Here is a 27,627-nt window from a genome sequence, read left to right on the forward strand (position 1 = left end):
CGGTGCTGAGTGTGAACCGTTGGCGGGTGGTACAGGGTTGTCCAGGGCAACGGAGGACCCGGGCTAGCGCGTTTGCTCGAGCATTACCGTCCATGCCATCGTGCACCATTGGCCTCGAGAAATGCCAACGTAATTCTGATTCACACAATGAGTGATGTCAATGAGCTTAAGGTCTGCAAACCCATTTGTATACAAGTTACTGACGAATGTAATAGTTAATGTCATGAGCGACACTCTGAATTTCCAACAACATCGAGAACATGCTGAATTTAGGAAAAGGTACTCAACAATAGATTTCCATGAAGAATTGTTCAACAGTTGTTTTGCGAGTTGAGTACATTTCCAAGCGCTAACGGACAATAATGCCTCCACCAAGCATGCCGGTTAGGTTCCTCTGGAATTTTATCAATATACGCTCCCTTTCTGTTCCCTTTCAGTGTCTTGGGCATTTATGGTACGTCAGCGTGGACTGGCAAATCTACGCCTCTCTTTGGATCGTCCCCATCGTAATACTCAGGTATGATGATCTCTTTCAATACCTCTTTTGTGCCCCTTTTTTTCTTCGTGGTCCTGGACGCTCTTCTTTCAGCTCATCCAACGAAAAATACAAAACCGTCAGCAACGCGGGAGCCAACTCTAGCTCGCTAAAATGATATGTTTAACTGACCCAAAGTACTTGAGCATATTCTCAGATTGATTTGTCGTGCCTTCAGCGCACTGAACGGACAAGCACAACACGTACGTTCACGTTGAAGACCTCAAGAGGAGGTGGATAGACAAGGCTACAGTAGCCAAATACGCAATAACCTGACCAGCCTTGACCGCTGGGCGCTCTTCTTAAATGGCCCAGGAAGACAACATACAACTTTGCTTCATTCCATAAACTGAAGAGCTCATACCTCGCTCCAGTTCTGTTCTGCGGGAAATATTGCTCTTACCACTATGAGATTGGCGCTTAATAGGCGGATTTCTATTACCTATTTACTCCACCGTAATATGACGTTGCAAGGGCACAACGACATACTTTGCGGGTCAGCCAATAAATGGGGCAGTCGTGGTAGGAAAAAAATTGCCCTGCGTCTGCTCGCGTCACTGCAAATGTTGTCGAAAGACGATAGTCTTCTGCCGCCCTTGCCACGTAACTGCCTCTCCTGTCTCATTCGTCCCCTTCTCGCGCTGTTCCTCTATGTCTCGCTCCACCCATATTAGGATTGCGGAGTTCACTTTTTCCGCGTTCGCCCGGCTGGCGCACACTGTGTTGGAACTGTTGGCACTATAGCGCTCGAGCGACGAGCGCGAGGCTCGGGCGCCAGCCTTGATTGAATTTTGTGGTTAAAACATTGTTTTCAACGAGTTTTTTTTCTTAATCTGCTCCCGCAAAAAATTGAACACATATCAACTTTTAATTAAACCCGCAGCGGTGACTCAGTGGCTAAGGCGTTGCGCTGCTGAGACCGAGGACGCGGATTCGATTCCCGGCCGCGGCGGCCGCTTTTCTGATGGAGGTGAAAAGCAAAAACGCCCGTGTGTACAAGATTTCGGTGCACGTTAAAGATCCCCAGGTGGTCAAAATTAATCCGGTGCCCTCCACTACGGCGTGCCTCGCCGCCTGCGTTGCGTCGGTGCGTCAGTTCGGTGCGTTGCGTCGGTGCATTGCGTCGGTGCGTTAGTTTAGCGGAACTAATCCCCCCACCGGAACGAATTTTCACCTTCCCAGACGGGCTCCGCTACCCGCCGCCGTAGCGTTAGCGGACGGTACCCGGTATGCTAAAACTCTCTAATGGGACGACAGGGGGCTAACAAAGAGCCCCTTCATCACGTCAAGGACCACTGTTGGGGCGGCGGACGAGAGCAGTACGGAGGGGTTGGGGTAGGGTAGGGGTGAAGGGGGGAGGCATGTGGGCCAACGAGACTTTGGTCGTGTGTCCTCGGCGGCTTTCCACGTGGCTTCTTTTGCGCACATGAGATGTTGTGTACGGGCTCATGGTGAATGTTTAGCATTTTCTGGAGTCTTCCCGGTGACGCGTCGGATACCACCCCGGTCCGCTTGTCATATTTTCAGAAGGAAACCAAGGAGAAAATGACTTGAAAAAAAAAATATAGGGAAGATTCAATCTTGAGGAAGCGGGGACTGAGAATTAAAACGAAATGAAAGTAAGTGTGAAACATGCAATTAAGGTTGGTGTGGAGGAGCTAACTATACAAATTAAGCCTTTGTTGTGAGGAGGGGCACAAGTGGAAGGGGGGGGGGGGGGGGCTAAGGTGTCCAACAATGGGCGAAACAAATGGGTCGCTGCGATTTCCCTTGGTTGCACCAGATTTCTTCAGTGCTTGCACTAACCAACCAATCCGCGATCCAAACAATCACGAAGGATCTGAAATCGGGTGTTGATAGCTCATATTTCTTTAAGTCATTGACTTTCGTTTATTGTGCCCAGCGACCCAGCCAGCACATGGCGATTGCAGGAAGATGGCGATATATGGAAGATGGCGATATATGTGTAATTAAACTAAAAGAACAACGGTCGAGTAGCTTGTCGAACAAATTATGGAAGAAATAGAATAATTATGTAGGCATTCATTTTATTTCCCTAACTGTTAATCAGGTAAATCTACGTTTTTTTATTTGTCTCCTGTAAGTTATAAGCATAAATGAGTATTTGCGTTGCGCATATAAATAAAGTGGATAGCCTTGTGTTCATTGTCTTTCTATTTTATCATGGTTTTCTTGTGGACGTCCCACGGAGTTCTAAGTAAAGAATTCTTTGAAGCTGATGACCTAAAAATTTTGCTTTGGTAGGTTCATCTTTCAAGGTGGAGGATGAGTAAAAAAAAAAGGACAGGGCAACAAAATTAACTGCATAACAAAAACACAAACACCTGGTGCGTCACCCACTTTCTATCTTTAGGCATTCGATCCGTTGAGTGCTTTCATCCCGGAAGATGGTCGGGGGACCACACGATAATTGAGGTCGGCGAGAGGGGCAGTTTCTCTGCTAGTGAAAACCTTCTGATGAGTGCTTTGTGAATTATTACTAGAAAAAAAAATGTCAAAGACTGTGCGACAAGGGACAGGACGCCCGGTGTCGTATACAAGATTTTTGAGCAAAGTGCCCCTCCCCATGCATTGAGGGGAGGAAAAATCTACGAAAACGAGTCAGGCGACGCAACGACGACGTCTGGCTGCAAAACCGTCGCCCATTACTGCGAAACATCAGACCACAAAAGAGACTTCGGTGAAACGTTCCGGAAGCGTGACCAACTGGAGAAAAAGATGCAAAAGATCCTTCCCTCCGAACTCTCCCACTTGTGTACACGCGGGCACCGCGCTCCACAGCGAGGCTATGGTGGCTAGAACCATAGCGAGGCGCTTTGTGAGTGACCAGCGCTACAACGTCACCCCAGTCACCCCTCAAGAGGGATCGAGCTGGTTCCCAAACGTCTTGTTCTTGGTTATTACTTTTGGTTCGAAAGGGCGATATTATTTCTTCAGCTACTAAGAAAAGGTTGATTCATTTAGGAGTCGTCTTGAGCTAGTCGACTGCGCAACGACGTGAATGGAATCGTTGTCACCAACATGTCGGGATTGGTGCGACCGAACGGTTGAGCCAGCGTGTGGCGCCGATACACTCAGGCCCGTACAAATCTGATATTTTGCTCAAGAGTTCCTTCTTATCGCATCGTAACCACCTTCGATTCGGATTTCCTCTGTTGGCTGTTGGCTGCTTCACTGGTAAGCCCGAACCTCACATTTTATACTGAGTTCGCTTTCCCAAGACGCAAATGTCAATTAACTTATTTGATAATGTGTGATGGAATATTTTTTACACCGTACGAAAGGAAACGACGACATCGTCTCCGACAAACATCCACACGACCAGCCGTGCACTGGCCGCGTAGACGACTCGTGTACGGTCGTCTCTTTCCCCGCGAAATGTCCATTTTCTATCTGCCTCCATTCTCAGTAACCAGATAACCATTCAAATAAAGAGACCCGACAATGTATCTATTTCAAACGTACTGAAATGATTACCTATAGTTCATTCCACAAGATAGGTGCAGCACTGTGGAGGCTACACTGTTGTCAACAGCCTGTCCTCTCAGGGCGCCTAACTCACAGCGAAGGAAGCGACAAAAGGCGCCGGGGCCTTGCGGTGCCACTTGCCGAAAGGGGAGAAGGGAATGTCCTTTCAGGACCCCCTTCACGGCGAGTTAGGCGCCCTCAGTGGGCGCACTGTTGACAACAATGTAGCCTACACAGTGCTGCACCTAGCTTGTGGTATGAACTATAGAGAAATTTCCAGCATGCAGTTGCTGGCGCAGAGGCTGCCTTTGTAAAGGTTTATTAGACAAAGGCGCACTCGGCTTTTCCGAATTTCTGGGGCGGTCCATTTTATACGACTTATCCTGCACAATATTTGGAAATAGCTTTTTTTTAAAAGCCAGTCCGACTTTTGTTTATTTGCTGGGACAACTTCTATTTCTCCCCCGCCTTCTTTCACCAGTCTCCGCCTGTGGTCCTTCAAGCTTCATTTGTTAGAGGTGTGTTCCCAGACGCACGAAAATTGACACACGAAAATTGAATGAAGCGACTATTTGTTTTGCATGTGTTGCCTTTAAACAGCCCTATCATTGCTGGCCACCCTCCTCCAGGCCCGCGTGACGTCTGCACGATTTAGACGGCACAGCGGGCTGCAAAGCTTTCCGAACGCCTCTGGCGACCACCTTAGTGTCGTTTTCTGACGAGGCCTGAGACTCTCTCACACCTCCATTGCTCTTGCAAGCATCCATTCGCTTGATATCGACTGTAAGATGTAGTGCTCTCACGCTGCCGCGTATCAGCCTTCAATTTTCTCCTACCCCACTTTGGTTTGGCGCATTACATGTGCACCCTGTACTGTCGCAAATACCTCTTGGACACTTCTTTCTCGGCTGCTAACGGTGTTTTCGTGCTCACGAGCGGCACACCACGATGCCCCTTACTGTTAGGATTGTTATCGATGCCTAATTCACTGAAAAGGTCGGCGTTCGTGTATTCAAGATCTGCAACCGAGTCGGCGTCCGGGGTTATCTAAACGAAGATCCTGTAGCTATTATGGTTTAGTTTGCATGAATAACACACGGCTTGTTATCTTGCTGCTTACTTTTCTGATATATCGCCAGTTCTTTATAAATAACAACACATGAATTATCCTGTGGCTTCATTTCGCATCGCATGTTGCATTTATGCATGCTTGCATTGACATTTCGAAGCCCACGCATTCAGTATTCATGAAAAGTTTTTTTGTTTTTTACATTGGTATCTAAATGAAAGATACAAAATTTGTCGAGACCAATCGCTCTTGTCGCGCGACGAGAGCGATGCCGAGCGACAAGAGCGACAGAAATCGCTTTTGGTAGCTCCAGTCGTGAACAAGCCTTAATATGGTAACAATGGAATACATTCATATTATTAATAACAACAATACCACTAGTTTTATTGTTGATAATTGTTTTATATATGTGAGGGGGTGACAAATTTTCTGGGCCCCGGGCGCAATTGTTTACCCAGAAACGACGCTGATGAAATCACAGCATGTATTGCATCTTGTGGTGAGCTTTCGTTCTCGATTATAGTTTGGGTTCCTTCCGGACATGGTCTAAGAGCTGCATTTTCGGAATATAATATAGAGGTTAAACAATTAAGCACAAAAATTGTGGCATAACCCAAGTTATTGCCAAAAAACTAAGAATCAAGCTTGTGCGCGTTACTAGAAAAAAAAGTAATGAACCGCTGTTACAATCACTTGTCAAAAAGAGTAAGAAATTTACCTTACACTTATTATAAATTCATGAATGTAACTGGCCATTACATTAAAAGGTAATGCATTATTTTTGAGGCACTACCTTTCTGGCGTCAAGCATTAAAAAACGTAAAGTTCCACTTGAAATGGTCGTTGTTGGTCTGGTTTATAGCATTAGCAGCAGCTGGGTCTTGAAACGGTGAAAGTACTCAAAAGGAGCAGTGTAGTTGCAGTCCTCACTTTCCTCCATGAGGACTTCGATCGCTTCAGGGCGCTCAACCGAAGCGCGCAAAAAACTGCCCTCTTTTTTTTTTTTTTTTGCACTTGAAAGCGAGGTAGGTCTTTGTGTAGCCTCTTTTAGAAAATTAAGAACCCTTCCACACTGTGAAGAGGGAAGTCCAGCATAGCTCGCGTCCTCGTTGGGTTTACTATGTTGGGGTATATATATGTAGCTATATTGGGGATTTCCTACGTTGAATTTTATAAGGACAGTCGGCCATCTCTAAGTAACAGACAAGGGAGACGCGCAATCAGTAGGTAGAGAAAATAACATCTCTAGTGACCCCACAGGTGGCCGCTGAAGGGCGCACGGCATTGTGCACGGTCAGGGGCGAGAGAGACGCGCGCGTGGCGAGGAGTATAATACAAGACTCGGGAAAGATTCAGCAGCGGTAGAAAGGGGTACAAAGTGGGGCTGTAACCATACTCCCTCCGCAGATGGCCATGCTTCACTGTGCACACGATGTGGGAAAGACAGCTTGCAAAGACCAAGCTTGACCAAGGCGTCCCAGAACCGACCTCGGTCAATGCCGTGGTAGCGCGGTGGGCGAGCGGCTAGCAGAATAGTTGCCTCCATCCATTACGACGATGCAGAGCCAAGAGCAAAACTTACATAGTTAAATGCATAGCAACAAATGAACAGCGATGAGGAACAGCATGCTCACAGCATGACAGTCGAACGGGCAGAGGAACGTACGCTCTAAGTCGTGCCCGGAATGTGAACTGCTGGGCGCTGGTGGAAAGCCCCTTTTTATAACCAGGAGTCCCGACGGGCCGCAGAATTTTGGCGTATAGCGCACGGCGCTGAAAAGTACCAATATACACAACACTCTCCACATTTCCGTTTGCAGAAGCCGGTGTATGCTGTGCCGGAGAGAGGGAGGGAAAGAAGGGGTCCAACGGACGCCAGAGTAAAACACACACAAACAAAATCACTCTTGCAGAGCCGGAGAGGCGATGAGCCAGACGCCGCCGCCGTCAACGGCCGCTCGAGGGGGTTCTGGCCGCGCCGTGTTTTCAAAGTCGCATGATCGCTGCAACTGTCTTCCTCTTCCGGCGCCAATGCTATGCGGGAAGGCATCTAGGAGCGCCGTCGCGCTGTGCGCTGTCGAAGACCGCGCACCGCGTCAACACACGCACAGTCACGGTAGATTCGTACCAACACCGATCTCCTTATAGTCGGCTTAACCTATAAACACAAACGCATTGCTCGGAAGACATTTTCGTATGTGCCATATAGGCTGTGTCATGTCAAAACATGGAGGCCCTAGGACTTTTTTTTTATTTTTTAATCATTTTTTTCGTATGCTGGAAATTGTTGGCCCTTGCTCGGTGTATTGCCGGAGACGGTATGCTGGATCCCAGACATGGACAGCTTCACTGTAAAATAACTTGCAAAATCCGCAAAGAAACTGCTGCTACATCACTTGAGAAGTTCACAAAGTAGTTGCAAGCTGCTTTGTTCAGAGTGCAGCGAAAAGGATAGGAAGATGATGCGAATCTTTGATCCTAATCGGCGGGCAGAAACCGTGGCAATGCTGCCACAAGGTTGCTTTCACAAAGCCTCCTTAATTTTTTGTATTTTTCTGCTGCCATGTAACACATTAGTGCCAATCTGCTACCTGAGAAAGTGACGAATTACTCTACTCTTACTTAGAAGATATAATATATATATATATATATATATATATATATATATATATATCTTCTTTTGTCCCAAAATTTCACAAAAAGTAATTGACTCCTAGTAACAATACTACTTGTAATGACTGCGCTGGTCTAGAATCAAGTGGCATTATTGTCCCAAGTTGGCCAATTCTTTTTTCTACAGTCCAACAGCCATTCGAATACTACCTTCCAGGCAGAAGGCAAATGCTTCCTTGTTGCTTGAGCTAAACTTTTTCTTGTGAGCTGTCAAAAGTGCGCAAAGCTGCAGCCTTATTTTACTGATAGTGTTATAAGTTTAAATATATTTGACAAATCAAGGGTACGTGACAGAGACAAATACAATTTCATTCAACTAAAAAGCTACATTTAGCATTTGTAAGTGTTTTAACCCCCTGAAAGCTGATGTACCTTACGAGAAACTTAAAACAGTGCGAAATACCGGCAAGAATCATTAAATTTAGGGATGCTACCCAAATACCTGTCCTTCAACATACTTACATACTTGCTGAGCAGCAAGTCATCAGAGTGCCAAAGTGTCCAACATTTCACCGCCTTTGCTTTGCATGAGCTTACTGCATGCTGTCCTTTGTCCAGGCACAAAAAACTGGGTTTTGCACTGCTCATCCTGGTTGTCTTGGCCACGTCGGCAATGGTGGCAATCCAGACCCGCCTCTATGACTACGGACCCACGGCCATCTACACCGACAGCAACATCAAGTGAGCCGCCTGCTATGCTATACGCTTGAACGGTCCTTCTTGTACGACTGGAAGACTAAAAAGATCTACCGACGATGCCTCAGAGTGTGCGACAGTACCCTGATGCAATTACTTCATTCACCCCTCGAAGGCGACTGTCACATGCTTTGACTGCATTATACCTTTCTGAACTACAAAGTAGCAACTGCATGATACTCGAACCTTGGAGTAGATTTCCTTACCGTTGATACCCGCCGCGGTGGCTCAGTGGCTAAGGCGTTGCGCTGCTGAGCACGAGGTCGCGGGTTCGATTCCCCGCCGCGGCGGTCGCTTTTCTGATGGAGGCTAAAAGCAAAAATGTCCATGTGTACGAGATTTCGCCGCACGTTAAAGATCCCCAGGTGGTCAAAATTAATCCGGAGCCCTCCACTACGGTGCGCCTCATCGCTTTTGTTGCGTCGGCGCGTTAAACCCTACAATCAACCAATCAATCAATCAATCAATCCTTACCGTTGATATTTTGTGAAACTTAGAGGCAACACACAAGGTGTACCATGTACATGGCATGACCACCTGATCTGAATATTGTGCCTATGTGGTCGCCCTTGGCGGACATGCCACCCGAGGCTGTTGACAATTTTCCGGTGCTTTTCTTCTTCGCACTTTTTCCTGGATTCCCCCACTATGCTTTCTCAGTGGGCACTTAAAACTGAAAGTATGGCAGAATCTCTCTCATAGCTATTTATATATAGCTTTCCAATTTTCTTCCTTGCACCGTAAACAATTTTGAGAATTTCTCTCAAATAATTTATTAATAAATAGAAAAAAGGTTACAATGCATCATCGCGGCCCAAAATATTCAGTGTAGTGAGGCCCAGTGCAGCCCCTCAGTGATTTTTCTTGTTGCTGTTGTTCCTACAGCTCTCCAGAACGCCGTGACTGGCTGAAGAAAGGGGTTGCAACTGTGGTCTTGTTTACATCAAATAATTCATTTGGTTTGGTATGATAAGGCTACCTTTTTACCGCTTGAAAACAACGGTGATCTTGTGCTCCTTTGCAGACACAAACACAAACATTGGATTCAATGGGAATAATATAGTTGCTTACATGCCGTAACATTCGTTCTATGCAGCCCAACTAAATCTGGCCAGCAAAAGTATTCTATAAGTGCGAAAATGCTTATAAAGCTGGATACATTAAGAATTTATCATACTGCAGCTGGAAAATGACGTTCGTTTAGCATTGGACCATAGCGGGATGGTGAGCCCCGATATTCTTCTCTGGATGCTTGCTCGTGGAGAGTAGTGGTGCTGGGGACGCTTGCACTTATAGCTAGCACTAGTGACACAGTACACACGTTTTAATTGGAACACGAAAAATATTTACACCGAGTAGTTGTCCCACAGTTGAGCCAATACAACCTTATTTGCATCCTGTCAGCAATGTTCGAAAAGATATCTTGTTCTTTTTTTAGATGCGACGCATCTCTTGCTCTCGGGTATGTCCCTCCGTTGTCGTCGCGGCGTTGTCCGCACGCTCACTGCACATGCGCAACTCTCCTCCGTTCTTCTCTCCGACAGCTGTGCGCAACACTCTCACTCCGTCTCATTATCATAACAACAGTTGCGCGTGTGCTCTTCGCTGCTCTGGGTGCGCGCATGTGTGCGCACTCTCACTCCGTCTCATTATCATAACAACAGCTGCGCGTGTGCGCTTCGCTGCTCTGGGTGCGCGCATGTGTGCGCATGCGCGCGACTCTCCCCCCCCAGCTCCTCTCCTTTCAAAAGCGGGAATATAACCGGGGGAGCGCACAGCGCCGGATCAGTCCAGCGCTCGCTCTCGCACTTGACTTTGCTTGACGATACCTCCGTGCAAGATCTTCCGATGAAGACGCGATGGAAGCGACAGTCCCTTCAGCGAGTGGACTGACGCAATCCAATACCAGCGTCAGTCCAAACGCTCCCCCCTGATGCGTCGCATCACATCAGGGTTCCCTCGCGGGAAGATGGGCGTAATTTTTTGTAACCACGAGACTACACAGGTTGTGCCATTGTTAGTAACTAAATGTCAGCCAGAGGAGTAGGCAGGGTGTGAGTATTTGTTGGGTCGAACCAACAGTGCCTAGACAACTTGGTGGTCGAACTCGCCTTTCTCCCTTGTGCTAAAGAACACACCCTAGATACGGGCCAGAGGAGCCTTTGCTGCTTCATTGCCATGTTAAGCCTGCAGGATACTAGATCTGAAAATTAGGGCAATGCTATAAGGGAGCAATCGAAGGCAAAAAGCTAAGAAAATGCTACGTGAAGTAGCTCAAAGACAAGAGAGCGAGCATGTCTCCCATGTGCCGATACAAGCTCTACACTGTTGCACTGTTTAGTGCTTGCTCTAGCGCACATGAGCTAATGCATATGAGGCCTAATGAATGCCACTATGACAACTGCCACGGAAAAACTGCCACAAACGATGCCATTTCTAGGCGACCATGTGCGTAGAAGGTAACATCCTTACCTATAAGGACGCTTTTTTGCACTTCAAGCCTTCTGCTGCCCTGGCCAAAAGTAATTTAGAGAAAACTACTGCATCACTCTAATGTTTAAGCCTCCTGCTTTTGTCCCCAACATTTCCTTGAAGAGTTTTAGGCCAGAACCTTTCAGGTGTAGCCAGGTGAAATGTAGCTTGCTGTTATAGACAGTGTATTGCACATGGTATGAGCTGCAGAAAAAGGAATGGCAAGCTTAGTATGTAAATGGAAAGAAGCTGCTTTGTTCATTCACTTACCCAACTTATCTTGTTGAATCTACAGCAGATATTCCTTTAATGCTCATGCAGTTACAACTAGCTCATGTGAGGGACAACATGCGGTCTGGGATACACGTTGCAGCTCCTTTCAAATCTGGGAGGAAAACTACTCCACTTGCCATTTCCCAAAACATAGAGCCGCACTTCACTCACCCATGCACACACAAAAAAAGGTGTGTATTTGGTTTGTCTTTGCAGCAAAACCGTGGAAGCTGGTAACCAGGTTTACTTCAAGCCCTTCGCACATGCTGGAGCTTTCTGCGTCGGAATCGCCACAGGCTATGCTGTCCTGGCTTTCGGTGCCCTGAAGATCAACCTGGTAATTACAGCATGTTGATCCGCACATTCTCATGTATTCTGCTCCTTGGTGAGCCTCCTGTCAGTGTAGTAATGACCTTAACTCTAAAAATGTTTTGTACATCCCTCATAGCAGTGATTTTGAAGTGGACTCAAAAGTTCCACCGAGTCAGCTCCAGGCAATGCCCCCATATTGTTGAGGCCCTTTCCATATAGGCCCTTTCCTTTCCTTTCTCATATTTTCCAACTTATTTATGTAGCAGCAGATATGTGGCTGCCCAAAACAATCATACAGAACCTGAAATATTGCAATTTCATCATATCATATTAAGGACCACTTTTCTTTTTAACTAACTGCAGTTGAAACCGTCTTCCACATGCCTTTAATGATGGCAGATCTCACTTCGGCCAGGCAAATTCAAATAAAGGAATTCTGCCTCCGTATGTATCACCCATGCAACTGTGTAGAGCCATCTGTGGCATAATTTGCGTGCGACTGTATGCGGACTGTGATTTTTGTGCGGTGGCAGCTGATGCAGGCAGCCATGTGGGTGCTGTCTGCGGTGATCGGAGCCGTGGTGATCTTTGGCCCGTTTCGGTGGTACAAGGGCGCCGCGTACGACACAGCTGACGCGCTGCTGTACGCGGCCACGCACCGCACTGCCTGGTCCCTCAGCCTGGCCTGGTTGACGTTCGCCTGCTCCACGGGCCGCGGAGGCCTTGTGGGCCGCTTCCTCAGCTGGTCAGCCTTCGTGCCCCTCAGCCGACTGTCCTTCGCCGCCTTCCTAATGCAGACGGTGGTCATCCTGTGCCGGACCATGGTCACCCGGGAGCGCATCCACTATTCGCATAACTCCATGGTCTGTACGCACGGGAACGATATGCACGTGCCTTTATTTGGCTCTATCGTAAAGCTGGAGGAAACTGCCCTGTCTGGAGCTTGATGCTGCCGAGTCATACAGGCAGCAAGTTGGCGCATGCAACAAGCAGGCACTTCGTGGCCACCTGGGCGTGAATTCTCTAACACGCACGATGGCCATTGCTTTACGCATTCTGCAGAATTCGCCCCCAGGTGCTGGCTGTTATGTTAGGCCTGTCTTCAGACAACGGTGCCAGTACTAAACAAGGGAAATTTCAGGAATGGTGGACACTCAGACAATCTATTACTCGCTGGGTTTACTCAAACTGAAACAGCGCGTGCTTTGTGGTGTCTAATCAGAAAACATGAATCAGCTCGGCTCACTAATAGCATTTTCTGCTTCACTTTGCACATGCCACTGGTATGGCGACAGTACTTATAATGCTTGCAACAGTGAGCGATGTGATAGACTGGAAAGTTTTCAATTACTCAATAAGGCAAATTAGAGCAAGTATTCAGGACGTTCTTAAAATTAATTAACCTGCTCAATTCATTGAGAACATCACACACATGATGTTCAATTTTAGATGCAACAAACCTAACAGTGGTAGCAAGGCAGCAGTTGCCCGAGTGTGGTTTTCACTGGCAGTCTACAGGGCTTGGCAGCCACCAAAAGAAGGATAAGATAATGGGTGCGTGGCATTTTAATGTGCCCTCCCACACACGAAGGGCTCAAATTTTTCGCATTACTGGTCAAAGTAGAACTGTTCATTTTCTAAGCAACCAACAAACCATATTTGAAATGGTGACATTTCCCCCGCTCTAGTAAATATATGTAAATTATTGAGATCAGCCCAATTATTAATCAGTTTTCTTTTGGTCCTTGAGAAATATTATCCAAGTTAGAAAATACGCAGTCAGGAGATACGAAATGCTTAACCCACTTGTTTTCATTAGCACAACTAAATTAAATGGTACAACACATAAAATGTGTATATATATATATATATATATATATATATATATATATATATATATATATATATATATATATATATATATATATATATATATATATATATATATATATATATATATATATATATATATATATATTTATAGCGAATCAGAATGGGAAATGAGGGGCTCGTTGAATTAAGACAGAAATAAGGGTTGGCAGTCAAGAAAGCCTCGGAAAGCAAAAACGGGAGTGTGGTAGGTCATTGCAATGACCTACTACCGCAATGACCTAGCAACCACCGGACGTCCGTCGGCCGTCCGCCGTACACCCATTCCGGCTCTAGCGGACGTCCGAATGACGTCCGTTTTAGGGCTGATGTACGTACATCGGCCGATGTACACCCGGCGTCAAAATAAGCCGGAGCACGCAAGCGCGTGGCAAAATGCATTGCCGCGACATCTGACGTTGCACTTCCGGTGTCGAGACATCGATGTGCGCGTGCGCGTCCAACCACGCTCGCTAGCCTGTCTTTTACTTCGCTTCAAACGGTAACGCTGATCACATTCAGAGCTTGGCGCCAGGGGTCACTTTTATTGCTCAACATGCCTTGCTCGTACACAATTCAGCGGCCGAGGGTGAGAGTGAAGATGCGTTGCTCGCCCTGCCCTGCTATGACAGATAACTAATCTTGCCCGTCTCGCGGTGACAAAATTGTGTCCCACATATGATCTCCCACTTCAGTATTTCTAACAGCGACGCTATTCTTGGGCTGGGCTTGACTACAGCCTGTCCTTGTATCGTTTTACGCTCCCTCCGGAGTTCCCAGCAAAGCGTTTGTGTTTACAGGTAAAGCCGACTTTATGAAGATCGGCAGAAGCTTGGTCTTTGTAAGCTGGCCTTCCGACAATGCCTGTTGCGCAGCGAAGCGTGGAAATCTACGGAGGGAGTATGATTAAAGAAAACGGCTTTAACTCATGTGTTATTAAATGTATCCAAAAACACGTTCTATGAAACGATGCTGATAGGACGATTATACCGCTATGCCGAGTTTCGTTTACTTGTCGTAATTAGGTAGTGAAGTTGTAAACGTAGGAGAATTAGTTTGTTGTCATTATAAAACAATCTACGGAGAGAGATTGCCATGTATTAGAGAAAACGGTCGTAACTGCGGCTCCGCGCTGTTTCAGTAGATATCAATCACAATAGGTGGAACGAGTTTTAATATTTTTTTTCGTAAAACATGCAATTGGTTGTTAACTAAGAATGAGCACACAAACAGAATACGAACTGAAGCGAGAAAAAATCTATTTTATGAAGGTGTGATGAGACTTCACCTTGCACACGTTCTGAAACAATTCAAGAAGGGGAAACGGGAGAAGAGTTCGGCATGGTCCTGGGTTTGACAAAAAATTAACAAAAAATTCAGTGCCCTTCCACTCTGTGAAGAAGGATAACCATCAAAGCTGCGGTGCCGAGCCTCAACGTGAGCTTTGACTGGGTTCAAGGGGTGCACGAAGCAAAACACGTTTGTTGGTAATTTGCGATTCAGCATAGTTCCTGGTTAATTGACTGAATGAACTTTTGATTAACTACAGTTTTCTTCCGGTGGACAAACATGGGGCTGTCTGTTTCCCTCCCGTAGAATCCCATATGTACTGACAGCGGACGAGAACTACACAATATTTACAATTTCACAGTGAACCATGCAATTTTGAAAAATATAAAACCCGGCTTTGTGTTAGATTCCTCTTAGCGGCTAATTGTCATATAATTTGTTTCGGTATAGTTTCAATGAAACAAGCGTTAGAGCCACTTTCTGGGATGGTATTCCCTCCGAAGATTGACTTGATTCACTGTTCAACAGTCGATGCGGGAAAGCCATCATACAAAGACCAAGCTTACAACGATCCCCTTAATGTCTGCTTCACCTCCTAACACAAATGAATGGCTGGGAAGACATTTTAGGGAACAACCCTTTGGCGCCCTTCTCTGGGCTCAGCCGCGTCGGCGTCGTCGTGACCGAGCGAACGATGGGAAGACCGACGAGTGAAGGAAAGCAAAGGAGGAGAATGTCGCGAAATTGAAAGGGGGGAGTAGGTTCGCCTTGGTGGCGCGAGCCAGCGCTCTCCGAAAGTGTGCAAGGGGGGGGGGGGAGGGAAGGGGCAGTATGCTGTCCCCGCACGAGGCACTCGACGCTTCGAGAAAACGTTAAGGGGGCGTTCACGCGACAATGATGTGCGTTCGCTTAATGTATGTTCAGACTAAATACGTAACAGCCGTAAAAAACTCACCACCTAGTGCATAGCAGCACAGCACTAGAGCTATGCAACCACCGCGACTAGAGTATTACATAGTAATAGCAAGAGTTGGGTAGTGGCGAAGTAATTTCATGACATACACACGGGCAGATTTTTCCTCTCGTTATGCTTGCCACACATTCTGTGATAACAGATTTTTAAAATATCTGCGAAATGAAAATATGCATGGTTTCAGTCGTAACTTAATTTAAAAAAGGCAATCATTCTATAAAGTGCTGGTCATATTAAGCTTTTTTGTGTGCCTCTACTTTGTTTTATTGTTTTATCTTGCCATTTACACTTGTCTTATATAAGCCACCCTTTGCACTGTGTCTGTGTGCAGTTCCAGGACTTCTTGTTTGCCTTCATGATGACGTACATGAGCGCCTTCCTGCTATTCCTGGCCATCGAGGCGCCCATTGGAAACCTGGAGAAGATGCTGTTCATGGGCAGCACCAAGCAGATGGTGCAGGCCTCACAGCGCGACAAAGCAGCCCACCAGCAGCCGCCAGGATCCACGACACCTGTCGAGGTTGTCATGATGCCGCACAAGAGGGCGGATGGTGACGGCGACACCATCGACTCCTCCAAGAGCCGCCTCTGATGCTCTGAAAACGCTGCCCTCTAATAGCACTGTCTGCTCATAAAAATTAGTTCGTGGGCACTGCCACATTCCCAGATCCACGCCCTATACCTACTACTCAGTCTTGCAGGTCCTATGCTTTTTATGAGTGTGGCTATTGGCAGTGGTGTTGTTGCTTGGCTCCTCCAGATCAACCACCCGATATTTCTCACAGGTTTAAACAGTTGGAGAGACAGGCTAGTTTTGGCCAGCGCTTTCTGATTACACTGAAGTCCAGAGCACACAAGGCAGAAAATGAACTGAGTGTGCATGAAGCATTGCCGCTGCAAGCAATAGCCGTACAACGCCATAGCCTCCTTTATACTATAAAGGAGGCTATGACAACGCCACTGCATTACTCCCTGATACCAATAGAGGGCCCACAATGTTTACTTGGAAAGTGGAGCTTGACCAACAGCTACTTAGAAATGTGAAATTACGAACCCTTGGTAAAGCAGTGTCGTGTGAAAGCATTCTGTCGCTAATATGCAGGAATGTCATTCGCGTCCATGTACAAGCCCCCTTTCAACGCTATATGCCTTGACTCTCTGTTAAAGACACATGCCGAGAAAGTGGAGTAGGTGTGAAATTACCAACCCTTGGTAAAGCAGTGTCTGGTGAAAGTACTCTGTCGCTAATATGCAGGAATGTCATAGGAGTGTGCCTACCATGTACAATGTTGTATGCCTTACTTTGTGCTCGTCCCTATCACAACAGCCTCATTTATGCAGTAAGACATGCAACACGAGCATATTACTGTTTGCTTGGTTTGTAAGGAACATTTCATGCGCTGTCCTCGTCTGTATTAATGATGATTATAGTATTGCTGTTAGCAGTCCAACCAAGCAAAATGAATGGGTTGGTGCTTACGAAGAAATGTTTTTCATGAACACAATCTGTAATTGATGCTGTGGACACAATCTATGCAAAATCTAGTGCTGTTGTAGCCTGAATAACAACATTTTAGAACTCAGTACTGATAACTCAGTAACATGACAAGGCCATGTACTGGTAGATAACCTTCCACAAAAGTGGTGCTATAAAAAAAAACGATTTCAGTATCAATTTTTTTTCCATTAGCTTGTTTTGTTGACAGAGTAATCGAGTAAATGATGAAAGATGCTCTAATTCACCCTAAACTACAAGCATCAGGTAGGAGCAGAATATATTCAATACGCATGTGTTCAATGATTTCTTTTTATATTTTACTGTGGCAAAAGTTGCCTTTTAGCCAAAAGGTTGACGACTTTGCTCAGTAAAAATTGTACAGTAGGCTCCCGTTAAGACGACCCTTGTTCGTCTTAAAAGGACGTGTTTTTTTCCTTTCCTGTGTGCCACTCGCAAGAAAGGTCAAGTTCATCTTAACCATGAACTCTTTTCGACCAAACTGATCTTAATGAGAGTCTACTGCAGTTTAATAATTTAGGTGTAAAATACTTATGCACATATCTATCACACAAGAATGAAAGAAACTGAACAAGTTTATAAACAACATTTATTGGGGCTGGTTCCCATGACTTGTTTATTGTGGGCGGGAATGTCTATGTATTCAAAACCAAACAAACATGCCTTCACTTTATATTCTGGAAATATTTAAGTGATGCACGTTTATGCTAACATTTTGGATGCATGTATATTCAATGTACAGTATGTCACATGGAACATCTCCATTACTTGCTAATGTTATGTGGAAGCAAAACAGTAATTATTGTAAATAAGAAAGCTACTTCCGTGTGCAAGATATTACAGGTGAAGCATTGACACTATGTTTAACTGTATATATTCAGAATGGGCAACAAAGAACTGCTTTTTCCACTTGTACAGTGTGCAGCCCGAAACAGCAGGTCATCATGACCATGGCTGGACTCCCATGTCATCAGGTGGAGTGACCCTTGTTCCAGTGGCACGTGACTGTGTCGATCAGAGTAGCTTCTACCCGAATAAAACACTAAGAAAGAATGCATTGACTTTTAGATTGCTGCACTGGCCCCCATCAGCTTGCCCCAGCATGGCTGCAGTTCCTCCGGCCTTGCATGGAAGCATTCCACATGCACGCAACAGCTGCAACTAAACGTTTGTTTGTGCGTACGGACAAGTCTTTTCTCCTCAGTGGCATACTGGTAAAAGTACCTCTATTCCACTTGGATTCACAGTCCAGACTCAGGACAATGAAAGCGTGGCTGAGTGCCTTAAGTGCGAAACTTCAAAATTGTGGGCTGCAAAAGCATTGCAGCAGTAAACCTGCCACTTCACAGATATCCGGTCTATTGTCCTTAGCCATCAATCACATTAAAGATAGCAACGCAAGCATGTCATGTTCAGCCTCTCAGTGCGAGTGGGCTCGCCCCTTGTATCCATCAAAATGCCCCCTTGATATGCACGGTCCACCACAGTGCATGATTAGGAAAAAATGAACAGAGCATCCCGAGTGTACAGGTATTTCTTATTATTCAAGGACAGAGTTACGCTTCCCCCCATTGAATTCTCTGCCAAGAAGCTAAGGCTGCATCATCCACCCTGGATACGATAGCCTGACAGTTTTTCCCGGCTATGCCTCAAGGCATGCGCCAAATTTTCTGTCAATTGAGGACAACTGTTGGAAAAGCACTGAAGCTGCAGCTGAAATATTACAATTGGTGGCCCAGCATATGCAGTGTGTGTGGCCGATTTGCTCCTCCTTAAAGAATCGCTACCTAGTGACAGGGTGGATGTCAGGCAGCCCAAAATTGCAAGGAATTACTTTCCGCCCCTCCGCTTAAATTCCATAAATTTTGGTGACCAACACAACCCAAACCTCACGAGAGGGCCTATCCATTTCTGAACTAGTGTGTGCATATTTTGTTGTTTTTCTGTGATACATGCTTAAAAATGTGCTAAAAGGAATTATGATGATGTCCTATATATTATGAACGACTGCATCATGTGCTTTTGTGCATTCACAAGACAGTGGCATCTGGAAATAAGATTTGTTTTTATTTTTTACAATCAAATCAAATCATTTTATTTTTCCAAAAAACTCGTTCATACTTTATTATTCTTCTATTCTTCCAAACAACAACTTCCTTTATTCCATGTTATGCAGCCTAAGTCTTTTTTGGAACATAAAATGCAGAATTAAACATCATCTTTTCTTTCACTTCATCCTTGGTATTCATGTGCTGATATGGGCACTGAAAGTAAAAGAAATAGTTGTGTAAGCAAGAGTGTCACATAGCTGCTTATGTACAAATGCCTTTATGATACAGTGTAATTACTCTCAGCTAATCCAACTTTGGAAGTGAGCTTACTTTAAAGAGATCCCTGGAACACATTTCAGAATGATAGCACAGTGGAATCTTGGCAATATGCTTAAGTTAATTCAAAATTGATAAATGATCCAATGTGGCATCTTTGTCTCAAAGTCTCAGACTGATGTAATTCATGCTTCAGCATTTCAAACAGACATTTTCTGAATTAACGGGAATGCTCTGTAGTATATGCTAATCATCGTTGTGAGCTATACCCAAAATTAGATTTCCAATTATTGCACATTCAAGAGTAAAAAAAAACCATCATTTTTATGCAGAACAAAAAGACGCAGTATCAATGCCCTCATTTTCAGCAACACCGAAGAAAGAAGGGCATATATATTTGAAATGAACTAAGCTGTGTTTTAGCTGGCAGGTCTGCTTAATTATGCTGGTGAAAAACCTTGTTAATGAAAAGGACAAGATGTCAATGTAAAAAAAGCAGCCAGCTTTATTCTTCTGTCCCCACGAGTGCTGAAAATATAATATTGTATTCTCCTTCAGTTGCCACCACTCTGATTGATTCTCACAGACGGCTCACGGCCGTGCGGTTTGTACCGTCACCACATTTGTGCAAGGACTTGGGTCATAACTTTAGTTTGTTAGCTGAGAAAAATTTTTGCAATCAACCATGTTCAGGCGTGACTTTTAATGAACATCGAAATCTGGAGTAGAGTAGGCTCGCATAATGTGAACACTTTATCAGAGACCTGTGATGGAGTAATCAAGCAAAAAAAGGTGATGATGATGATGCTATTGGGCTGTACCCTTTGCAACAGGTGGGCGTGCAAAGCACACACTAGCCAAAAGGTATAGGTCTCCTTTCATGAAAAAAGACAATGAATCATTTTATCACCTCACAGAAGCATGAGTGCCTTCAAATTACACAACAGGACTCAAGAAACAAATGCAGGATGTATGCCCTTTTGCTGTGAAATAACCAATGTGTAAATAAAGATATAAAACAAAAAATTGTGCCTTTTCTTGTTATTATTATGGGGAGAAACTTTGGCAAATTAACCTATAACAGCGTCACATAACAAGACGCACTCAATCGCTTAGTCAAGAGCTACCTATGGAACAGACATTTTGGTAAGTTAACAGACAGTACTCAGAATAGAAAGTAGCAAATGCAAAGGCTGGACTACCACAGGAGAGCAACAAGCAGTGGCTGTTCTGTCACTTTTCTTTATTTTCGACCCATGTACACTGGTATTCTGCACTGTCTAGGACCTACACTAGAAGGTTGCTCACATTTGCAGAGCAAGAACATTAAGCAGCATTCACAAGACGGAGCGCTTGTTGTGGGAAAGTACGTGTGAAGTCGGTAGTAAAAAGTGGTCTAGTGTCAAGGTGCTGCACGTGGGTTGTACTGGTGCAATGGATTACCCTGCTCCAGTGTAGAGGTGCACAACATGCGAGCCACCAGCAACAATTGTGACGAAAAAATTTTCCGGGACTGCGATCCCTACCCAAAAGTTTAAAAACCTAGGTGATCATGCAGATGCGAGAAAGACTTTTTTATGCATAGTTAGCATTGATAACATTTCTCTGGTGTTAACGAGAATACAGCAGGCAATTTGCATTTAATTCACATGGAAGAACCTGCCCAACCCATATGTATATACTGGTTGATTGTTCAGAACATTCCTAACCCCTTTTATGGCGCTTTACTGTACGTGAATGCCGAACCTGTACCACAGCTTATACTGGAGCAGTGGTTAAAGGACCTAAAATTGCTATTGATAATTACTACAGACTTTCAATGCTACATGCAAATTAAGGCTATATGATTTTAAAATTTTAAAAACACTGTTAGAGGCATTAAATAACTAATGAACCTTTATCCTTACCAACCTTAATGTAGAAAGGTTGCATATTTTGCAGAATGGAAGAAATTTGTCATGTTTTTAAGTAAAAGTTTAATGGATGTGGTGTAGCGACCATAGATTAAGAAATATTTTAAGCCTCAAAAAGAGAGCAGGAACTTCAAAAGCCTTTTCTGTTCAGTGCCGGCAAATTCCACAGGTATAGTGCTATCGGATTGAAACTGATAACCTTCACTTACTACAAGAAACATCTGCTGACACATCAATTTTATAGAAACTGTAAAAGCCTCGCAGTTAGCTCCAACAATTGCATAAAAGTCATGACGAGGTTAAGTTAGGATGCCTAGTGCGAAAGTGTTGTAACGAGTCTCTCTTTTTTGAGTAGTGCCTACATTTTGAGTGTGGTTTATTTTTGATGAGCTTTAACACAAACAATCTATGCCATCTATGGAAAACGCAATATGGTGAGATGTGGTAAAACTGCCTGAGCACCATAACACCAGATGAACACAATCCGCAGCAAAAAGATGCATGATTTGTCGCTATCTGTGCTCTTAAGCATTCCCGACCACAAGATAATTGCATGAATTCAGTGGAAACATAAGAATTCCTCTTTACACATTAATTTCTGCTAATTTTGATTTAACAACATTGTTGAAGCTATTGGCAGTGAGCACGACCACAGGCAGCGCTGCGAAGCGCGCTGCCGTGACGCTGGCTAAGGGATTCTCGCATTTGTCGTCTGCTTCACTGGGGCTCGCTCTCCCTGCTGTTTCTTTGCGCGCGGTTGGCTTTTGATGCTTGTCCGCACGAGATTTTGCTTACGCGTAACTTTTTATCACAATAAAAGACTTAAAATCGCGTACACTAGCTGAAGGTGTGATTTAAGTATAGTTTTTGATACCGCTCCTGAAGAAACATTGCCAGTGTCGCCCCATTCCTGCGAAGCCGTTCCTGTGCAGAATGCGCGAAGAGTCGGAGCTGGGCATCAGCTTCTACATCGAGCAATATTTTGAGGAAATGGAAGACCAAAACAAAATGCAAGACCAAAACAAATTCCGGGGCTTCGGGGCTGTCGACTTTGGCAGAAGGCACTATGATTCCCGGTAATCGTATGTAAGGTAAAGCCACTCCAAAGTGTTGTATCACATCACTTTAGTTTGTCATAGCATGAAAGTATGCCCACATGCACTATGGGACGCAAAAATGTAGGCTGAGTTCCAAATAATGTACTAAGTGTATAGGTGCGTGCTGGTTTTTATACCAGGCTTCTAACCAGTTTGGAGGCTTATTGAACAAAACGAGTCACGTCTATGGTAAAAATATTGCAACATTATACTTCCTCAGATCTGGGGCATATTTTGGTACATTTCCCACCGCCATATTTTCCCAATATTCAGATATGTGTTATAGTAAAACTGCACTCAAGAGGAGGAGGAGGCGGACATGGAGAAAACTTATTTAACAGTAAAGTCGAGCTGGTTAGTGGGCAGGTTCCTCAGTCCAGGACAAGAGGGTATGAATAATTTCATTCAATTCGTCGAACGTCATCCCGAGCAGGCCAAGATTCATTCTTTACGCCTGAAGGAGTTGGAAAACAATAAAGTGCTGCTTGGACATATTCATCGGTTTTGATTCTTGTTGTTATACTGAAAACCGGCACGTATACGATCTATTGCGTTCATTTGCGAGTATATCAAGCCTTTAAAACCGTTATCATGAGTGTTCGGGTCAAGATTGAGTTCGTTACAATAACAATAATTACAATAGGAATTCGGGGCATAAAAGCTGCCTTCGAGTACTCGACAACGTTGCCTTAGCCGTTGCGCGATGGCACAAACCTTCTCATTGCATTTTCATGTGAATAAACAATGCACGCTGCGGATATGCACCTTCTTGTACGCGGCCACAATCCAATTTCTGAAGAAGGTAGTGTATGCCTTACAGCCCGAATAAAATATTCACACGAACTTTGTGAGCCATCCAAACATTGCAAACCACCTAACAGGACGATTGTGACGGTGCAGAAAAATTAATGCGTTAGGCACAGAAAAAACATTCATCTGATACAAGTCAACAATAACGAAAGAAATAGAAGACAGCCATTTTATTTCCTGCGGTGGGATGCGCGTGTAGCGGCCCGCTGCTTGGTGCATAGTATTAGACTGCCGAGTCTTCATAACAGCACATCTAAAATACTTTAGGGAAGCCTACGCATTTCGAATACTTTTCGAAGAGCTCTGAGCACTGAATCTCGCAAATAAGCTAGAAAGGATGAGTTACACACAATTTCTGACCGATGCTCCGAAGAAAGCTGATCTCTCGGTCCTCATGCGTTGCAAACTTGTACGGGATACAGCTTGAAATTATTCTGAGAAGTCAGAAGCTGGCAAAATAACTGAATTACTGAAAATGCGGTTTCTAATGCACTACACCATCAAAGCAGGCGACTTCTAGCACAGGCACTGGTGCTACTCACTAACGGGCAACAGCGGCAGGAGTGCAGCAGCGGTGCGAGTCCCTAAGCCAACGTCAGAGCCAGGGGGCGCCACTCAAACATCTCACTGCCAATGCATGAACCTCATTATTTTTTCTTTTTAACCTTTGTCTTATTTACTCCCTTTTCATTAACCTTGACATCACTGAAACCTGCTAATCGGTTACATCCCTTTTCACGTCAGTGTATCCAGGCATACGAGTACACTGGAATTTTCCAGCCGTAATCACGGAGCAAGAATATATAGAAGGCGAAACGGCCCATCGCGATAAGCGCGGGCGAGCGACCCGATAATGTCACTTGGAAAACCAAGGCAGACTGCAAAGCTTTGTCACTGCGACGATGAACGAGAGGGTAGCGGCACCTGATGGACAAAATGATAGCGGCCGCACTTCTTCCCGTGGCTGTGCAGAGCAATGCCGAAAGCGGCAGCCCCGCCGTTTCTTCACCCACAGCAGATGCCGCTAGCTTTACCTATGACGAGCGCTTGTGACATTATCTGGCCGCGTTAGGAAGCCTCGTTTCCCCTCCTATATTGTTCTTGCTCCGTGGCCGTAATTAATCTTGTCATATTCAGTTATGCCGGAAGGGGGCTGCAATATTACTCAAACTGACAGCATTTTTATCTGTTTTTTTCACAGATCATTACTTTTTTGGAGGTTCAACACAACTCCAGCTGCAGTCCATATAGTCCTCTGAGCAGATTTTTTTCGGCTTGTGCCATTTTTGAGCTGTGCACCCATGCTCTGGTGGTATTTACACAGTCCAATGAAGTACAACACTTTGCCATGTGTGCAGTGTGTGGGGAAATATAGGTGGGAATTCCCCCTCATGTGAACATCACTCAAAGTACAATTAAGCAGTCCGAGCTGACCTGCTACCCTTGTCCTGCTCTACAGAGGAGTGCGAACAAAGCATGGCAACAATGGAGTCATGGCATGAAAATGTAAATATGTTACACTATGTCGCCCTATGGCAAAACTCACATGACGACAACCACAGCCACAGCAGTAGCCTCGCAGGTAGTGGAAAAGCCCCGTAAAGACGGTGAATCCAGTCACAGGGTCAGTGTACGACTTCTCGGATCCCTGTAACAAGGAGGTGCACACAGCAGTACACCTGACTTAATCCATGACATATGTCTAGGATACACAATGACAAGAGCACTAACATGGGTCTAAAACAATAAACTGACATCAATGCTTCACACTCAGCCTGCTGCAGCATGCGCGATAATCTGCGCATTGGCATGCATTTTGCTTAAAGTGACATGGTTGTAGGGTTGCCACCTGCGCGGTTTTTGACCGGCCTGACCGTTTTTTTTTTAGACAGCGGTCCGCTGGTCCGTACCTAAAACTGGCCATTATTGGACGGTTTTTTGGCCATCGTGCCGTGATTATTTATATTTTTGTGTGTGTTCTATGAGCGTCCATTCAGCAACTACGGTGATCGATATGAGTCTATAGCTGCACTAAGCCATGTGAGCAGAGAAAATGTGCGGGCGAGTGCGCTCCGTGAGATTATGGTCTCGTACTGAGATGGAGGGGGACCAAATGGAGGAACAATGGCACAACACAACGAAATACCACCGCCGCAGCCAGGTAGCCCCTTGTGTTCACTAGGAAAATATCTCCATGCTTTGAAACACCACTGCCCAATGTTTGGTCTCGAAGGGCAGTACCGTGCGCAGCAATGTATAGCGTTGTGCAGATGCGTTCCCGACACTAATTGCAGATGCAAAGAAGAGCTTTCAATGGACGAAGTGAGTGCGCTTACTTCTCAGTGCAGTACAGTCAGCGATTTTTGTCTCATGACGCTCTTAAGAAGGAACAGCATAGCAGACGATGGGCCCAGCTGATCGCAGCTTCTGAGCATGCACTTCCCCTCAACCTGTTTGCAACTTCGTTTCCGTCATACGGGGCTGAGGCATGAAAAGTCGCAGCTTGATTTGGCTGACTGTACATTCAAGCACTAACCAAAATCTCAGTCACTTTAAGCACAAATGCTATGTCGATTTCTCTCTAGAGAAGCGCTAGAACAAATTGCATTGTTTGTCAGGAAAACATGGCGTCTTTTTTTTTTTAAAAAAAACCTTCTATATACCCCCCCCCCTGTAGAGGCTTTTTTTGGGGGGAAAAGAAGGGAACCCTACACGGTTGCCATGCCTAATTGATCTTTTTTCCAGGAACTGCAACAACACGCTAATGCTAGTTCCTCCTAGTATGAATATAATAACTCAGTTTTGCACAGTGCACAGGTTTGTGAGAAGCATACTCATAGTGCTCCAGCGGTGATATTGATTGTCCCAGCTGCAGTGGTTGTTAGCATGGCTTAGTTTGAATAACAATTTCTTTCTTCAGTACGATTGAAACACGCCGCTGCACTCTAACAGCCACTTCAATGCTACCAAGGTATCTCCAGTGATAATAATAATAATACTTTTATTTCTACACTGCGAAAACATTTTCATTTTCCATCGTCGCGCTCGCGCGCGTCACGCACTCAACAAGCTCTATTCTGTGTGTTTCCGAATATAAGGCAAATCTACAACGACATTAGGCAACGAGTGTGCCACTACTGCCTGATGATGGTTAAAGTCTACAGCTGACAACTGCGCCCGACTAGGGCACCTAGTAACTAACCTTAAGGCATAAAATTAGCGTAAGGCACAAAATCAGCCAGATTTACCTCTACAGCACGCTTATGCGCCTCGTAAATTCTTCGTTCGTTTTCGGACAGACATCCCAAACGAACTGACCCGTCCATGTCAGAGAAGATCTTCCTGTATTCGGCTGTTTTCTGGCGACGTTCTTCCTCACTCTTGGGACCGGGATTGGCTTCCTCTTCTGCACTATTCCAGAAATAGCGTGCCAGATGGCCCCGACGTGAGAACACCCTCGCTAACATACTCGATTTTACCTACAATTAGTAATCCTTACATGCTGACAGACTTTCAGTTCAGATTTACACCGATTTGCACCACAGTCTTGTCGATTCATACTACGAATCAGCACGAATAGAGGGTCAGCTCAAACGCACAACCCAGTATTTCACCGTGCGATGACTGCACCCATGCTCTAACCAAAGCAGACGGGCTCTGCATGGCACCGCCATTCGGCCATTAGAGTGAACTAGAAGGAAAGAGTGGTTCGAACTAGAATGTAGTTCAAACCAACGTTTACAAATGGTTCAAACCATAAAGTTTCATACTAATGTATCTATTCATATGAAACTCTATGGTTCAAACGCCCCAAAAGGTAAAAAAAAAAGGGGGTCTGACCGTTTAGGGGCGCTGCGAGCGTACCCTCCATGTCGTGTAGTCGCCTGCGACAGTGCCTCCCGGGTAGTGGATAGAATACCCGTTTTCCACGCAGAAGATGCATCGAATCCCTGCAAAATAAGCTTAAACTTGTTCTTGTTTACTTTTTACGGCTATGTTTGGTTCTTCACTGGCTATTTTGGTAAGGCAGGCTGCTGCTGGCATCTGTATAACCTTTTCAACTGTTCTTCTGATGTGATTCGAGTGTATATATGGGCGCAGCAGTAAAGGTTTTTCGTGCGTCTAGGTAAAATGAGCCTATTAAGAAAATTGGTGCAGCTTGCACTAGTGGTGCAAGGTTGGAGAAACAGCAGAGCTGGCGGGCCCCATTCCTTCGTTGATCGAAGACCCGGCTGTTGCACCCCACATGGATTTCCAAACTGCAATTTTCGGCGGGAGCCTGGAGAACTTTCAGAAAGTTTTCCATGACTGGC

The 27,627-nt window shown here is 45.1% G+C and overlaps 1 protein-coding gene and 1 long non-coding RNA gene across 2 annotated transcripts in view; one reads left to right on the forward strand and one right to left on the reverse strand.

The window, feature by feature from the left end:
- LOC144159544 (nose resistant to fluoxetine protein 6-like) overlaps positions 1-19,349 on the forward strand; it is a 129,998-nt gene extending 110,649 nt beyond the window's left edge. The window contains exons 9-13 of the mRNA XM_077691112.1: positions 438-517; positions 8,325-8,447; positions 11,424-11,544; positions 12,053-12,382; positions 15,983-19,349. Coding sequence (XP_077547238.1) covers positions 438-517; positions 8,325-8,447; positions 11,424-11,544; positions 12,053-12,382; positions 15,983-16,243 — 915 coding nt within the window. The 3' untranslated portion in view covers positions 16,244-19,349. The remainder of the gene's footprint in view (positions 1-437; positions 518-8,324; positions 8,448-11,423; positions 11,545-12,052; positions 12,383-15,982) is intronic.
- A 44-nt stretch (positions 19,350-19,393) lies between these two features.
- LOC144151417 (uncharacterized) lies at positions 19,394-26,773 on the reverse strand. The gene is made up of 3 exons (XR_013318871.1): positions 26,633-26,773; positions 24,861-24,962; positions 19,394-19,431 (listed from the first exon to the last, which is right to left on the reverse strand). It is a non-coding gene; the product is annotated as an uncharacterized LOC144151417 (long non-coding RNA).
- Between the last annotated feature and the right edge of the window lie 854 nt (positions 26,774-27,627).

Source organism: Haemaphysalis longicornis, unplaced genomic scaffold (assembly GCF_048455015.1).
Source record: "Haemaphysalis longicornis isolate Haplotype H1 unplaced genomic scaffold, Haemaphysalis longicornis Haplotype H1 scaffold_1, whole genome shotgun sequence".
Classification (NCBI taxonomy): Eukaryota; Metazoa; Arthropoda; class Arachnida; order Ixodida; family Ixodidae; genus Haemaphysalis; species Haemaphysalis longicornis.